General features: G+C 37.6%; 1 protein-coding gene across 1 annotated transcript in view; it reads right to left on the bottom strand.

Annotated features, from left to right (window-relative positions):
• Positions 1-1,471: 1,471 nt before the first annotated feature.
• Positions 1,472-4,847, bottom strand: part of LOC107865250 — a 9,953-nt gene continuing 6,577 nt past the window's right edge. The window contains exon 7 of the mRNA XM_016711562.2: positions 1,472-1,863. Within this exon, the coding sequence (XP_016567048.2) occupies positions 1,472-1,863 (392 nt within the window). The remainder of the gene's footprint in view (positions 1,864-4,847) is intronic.

Raw genomic sequence — 4,847 nt, forward strand, 5'->3', positions numbered from 1 at the left:
GAATAAGATCAAAAGGTTTAAGGTTAGTGGTAGTACTAACAGGAAAAGCCAATGTGACTTGCTTAGTTAGAGGACACACTATATTTATTGATAAAACCATCTTTAGAATCACTTTTATTAGGAAACATTTTACACAGTATTCTATATGGAACATGTCCAAGTCTCTTATGCCACAACTGATGATTTGTTTTATTTGTTATCTCAGCATTGAGCACACAGTCATCTACTCTGCTATGTCCTGGTAGCTTTTGTCTCGGTAGAAAGTATAATCCATTCTTTTCTCTACCAATCTCCTTCACCTTTCCACTCCAAAGATCCTGAAACACACAAAAGTTAGGGAAGAAAGTTGCAGAACAATTAAGTTGTTTAGTAGACTGAGAGAGTGATAACAAGTTATATTTGAATTGAGGTAAATAGAACACATTTTGTATAGTGTTCCTATCAGAGATACTACTAGAGCCAGTGTGTGTAACAAGTGACATATCACTATTGGGTAATGTTACTTTTTGTGGATGCACTGACTCAGATATTGAACCTTTATTTAGAAGTTCAATGTCTGCTGTCATGTAATTTGTAGCACATGTATCAATAATCCACTCATGTGGTTTATTGTTGACCAACAGGGCACTACCAATACTTGTCATGTTTGCTACAAGTAGTAGAGGGCATAGATGCTGAAACTTGATTCTGTTGTTCCAGCAATTTGCAAATTTGATCACTCATCCCATCATTCGGTAAATTTTGTGAAGTCTAATAAGCACCATGTGATTGAGTTTGTTGAGGCTGTAGCTGCCAATCTTCAACCTCAGCATTATGAGCACTAGAAGAAATCTTTCTTTGCTTAATTTTGTTATCAAAGCCGCTTTTGAAGTCATTGTTGATTCTTTGATCTCCATGTTTTGGATGCCCTGGTGGATATCCAACTAACTTGTAACAATCCATCTTATAGTGACCTTTCATCTTGCAATGATCACAAACAGTACTTGGGTTCAAGGTTGAAACATAGTTCCTTTTTCCCTTCTGATAACCACCTTGATATCCAGTTTTGGAGTACATTTCGACAACATCAATTGTAGTAGGTGCAGCACCAAGAAGACCTGTTCCTTGTACTGACTGGGCCACAGACTTTTGATTCTCATCACTTATAATCATGAAGTAGGCCATGTTAACAGTAGGTAGTGGTGTCATCAACAAGATTTGGCTTCTTGCTTGAGAGTATGAATCATTCAAGCCCATTAGAAATTGATACAACTTTTGCCTCTGAAGATAAGCTAAAAAATATCTTGATTTTTCACAGTTACAAGCAGGAGATGGGACTAAAGACTCAAACTCATCCTATAAGTCTTTCAACTTAGTGAAATAGACAGAAACAAATTGAACACCTTTGGACACAGTTGCAATTTCTTGATGCAAATTGTATGTTCTTGATCCATCTATTTTATCAAATCTTTCTCTAAGATCCATCCACACATCACAAGCCTTCGAGGCATGTACTACCCCTCCAAGAAGGTTTACTAGACGCTGAATTCACCAGCCATGACAATACAATTGCATTAACCCTTTCCCATTGGTTAGCTAAATCTGTAGAGAAGATTTCTTTCTTCCAAGATCCATCAACCACTCCAAACTTATTTCGACCTAATAATGCAATCCTAACTGCTTTACTCCACACTACATAATTTTCACTTCCTTGTAACTGAAATGAAACAAGTAAAGTACCTGAGATGTCTGCAGTTGAGAGATACAGAGGGTGATTGATATTCAGAGTAGTAGTTGTAAACTGAAATGCAGTACTGGAATTTGCATTATTCACTGGAGGTACAGTTGAAGTACCTATTCCATCAACACCGGTTGCCATTGCAGCTGATTACAGAGGATTTGCAAGAAAAATTAACTCTCAGATTCTGTAGTTCTTGAGTTCAACAACAAATGCAGTTTTCTATTGAGAACTAGGATCGAGTCTCACGTACTGATTCAATTCAGTATATGGTCTGATACCATGAAGAATTAAGTGATCTTAATACGAATCACCATGAACAACTAAGCAAGGAAGCAAGAAAGTAAGAGAGGAAGTGAAGAGAGAAGAAAGATGATCATAGAGTATTAACCGACAATGTAATTCTGTTATTCAAGTTGTTAAATAGTACATGATACATATGTATATATAGGCGGTTAGTAAGTGAGCAAAGACTACTAGTTGGTTAGTTGGTCAGTTAGTGGTGAGCTAGCGGTTAGTTATAACTAACTTCACTGTGTCATTGCAGTAGTAATTTGATATAGTTGGAACACCTTTAACTACCTCCTTCAACAGAAACAATAGTATTTGAAGTTCTCTTTATGTGTTTGGCTATATGGTCTAAAGAAGGAAGGAGCTAGATATGGACGTTACTAACAAGGTGCAAGTAATGGGTGTATGAAGAGAAACTCTGTGCAAAACAATCTCTTAGTTATAACTTACATATTACACTTAAAAGTAGGGTGAAGTATGAACAAATCAAAATAGAGTTTTACATTTATGTCAACAAATATTAGTTATAATAAATAGCCTAAGTACATTGTGATCATATTATTTACGCTGCATATTTTAGTGGGTCAATTTGGTAACTAAGTTTGATATAGAGGTATATTACATGACAGGGTGTGGTAGTTAATTGAAACTAACCACCCTAATTCAAGTAAAGTATGCATCTCCAATATCTATTGATTTTAGGACAAGGAAAACTTTTCAATTTAAATGTAGTTTTATTGGTCTCAAAGCAAGAAGTTACACCAATCTTTCCTGTTTTTCTGCTCCTCCATCAAAGTACTTTTGTTTTGACAATTTATTTGTGGTTATCTAAGAAAGAAAACCAGAGCTGAAATAATTCCCGAAGTCAGTAGCGTTCTGTCTCACATATTCTTTTATTGGCTTGATTCATATTGTTGATAACGTCTTTAAGGATAGTATTAACATTAACTTCACGTTTTCAGCGTATAAATTAATTTGATTCAGCCATGGGAACAACATCTTGCACAAATGTGAAGTAAAGTTGCATAAAATAGACCCTTGTGGTCCGGGGCCGGATACTGCACATTGCAGGAGCTTTAGTACTCCGGGCTCCTCTTCTAAGATGATGGCGAGAAGGATGGTCACTTTGAATAAGTATGTATATGCATGTCCGCGTGTTGAATTTTTTACGAGGAAAGTTAAAGGTTTATTTGTATTTCCATTGGAGTTAACATTGTGAAGTTTGTTGCTGTCATATTAATGGCCTATTGCATTCACTTTGGTAGTCTGAACAAGAAAACTTGATCCCGGGAAATTTTTAGTCAATTTAAGCACGAGGAGGAAAATATAGCCTTCCATTGTGCACTTGAGCAATGAGAGATGGAAGTGGTTGTTAAACGTCTATTTTGACTAGTCTGTTATTATTCATAAAGTTGATCCATACATCGCGTTGAGTACAGTCAAACTCATCATTGTTTTGCTTCAGTAGTTCTTGAATTCTGACTAGGATGTTAGTGATAACTCTTTTAAAGTAAAGTTCTGTTTTGATTCTCGACAATGTGGCACATGATAGATGTTCAGTACTTAAAATGTAGGGACTGATATGCTTTAGAAGATGATTTTCTATATTGCCTTCTCAATTTCTGTGTGGCAACATTTTACTGCATTCTTAACTTAATGTGTGATAAGATTTTAGTGCGTTGTCAACTGATGCCTGTCTGTATATGATGCAGGAAATGGATTTCATTTCATCGGTGCTCAACTGCTCATACACAATAGTTTCTGTCTGAAACTGAAGACAGTTTCTAAGGTAACTTGAATTCTTGATTAAGTTCAAGGAAGATTCATAATGTATCTGCTTTTACTTTTGGAATACTCAACATGTTATTTGTATGGCTTTTTTGTAGTATGTTGCTTAAAGTGTCAAAAGCTGATTATCTCGAACTTGAAGTAGGTGTACGGACATAAGTGTCAAAGGCTGGTTGTTCTGGGTCATGCTTTAGATATGCATAAATAGATAAAACTTCCTTTTATATTCTTTTTGGCACTGAAATCAAATCGATGATGGTAATAAATTACAAGACCTAAACTTATACTTTCTCACCAGGTCCCCCATAAAGCACAATATGTTGAAACTTCCCTTGCCTGGCATGCGGAAAGTCCATAACCTGGTATAATGTAGGATCATCAACATGTATGATTGTCGTATCTACGTCTAAGTTCTCGCCTTTATCATTTAAAATGGTAAGCGCCCTACAGTAAGCATCATAACCAGTGTTTCTAACAGGGAAATAGCCAAACCCCATCGGAGGTTCAGGTACACTTGGTGGACTATATACCACTCCTACCCAATCAACATTCGTCGCAAAACTAGCCAAGCTAGTGAAGATCCTTTGAGGCCAAAAACCAATTGGCGTACGATTTTCGTCCAAATAAAGCCACCGATTCCCGTTGACTTGATCCTTTTTAAAAAAAAAGGAAATATCTGAGTTAGTATTTTGGTGATTTCAATACTAATTCTCGAGGACTATTAAAATAAATTGAAAAAAGTTCTACCCGATCGATAGACATTGTGTCTTCCCATGAAGCTTTGTCCCCACGGTGCGACACACCTTTGAATGTCTTATCAACAGGTATTTTAGTATTTACTAGAACAAAACCAGGACATAATATATTGAAGCAATGCTCCGGTCCCCGGCGCCGTCGCTGACCTTTCGGCGCCGACCCGACCCGACCCGACCGCCTGCCCCGACCTCCGGTCCCCGGCGCCGACCCCCGTCGCCGCTCCCCGCCACCCTCCGGCGCCGACCGCCGGTTCCAAGCCGTTCCCCACCCCCCCACCCCTACCTGTCCTGTCTGT

Source organism: Capsicum annuum, chromosome 1, assembly GCF_002878395.1.
Source record: "Capsicum annuum cultivar UCD-10X-F1 chromosome 1, UCD10Xv1.1, whole genome shotgun sequence".
Classification (NCBI taxonomy): Eukaryota; Viridiplantae; Streptophyta; class Magnoliopsida; order Solanales; family Solanaceae; genus Capsicum; species Capsicum annuum.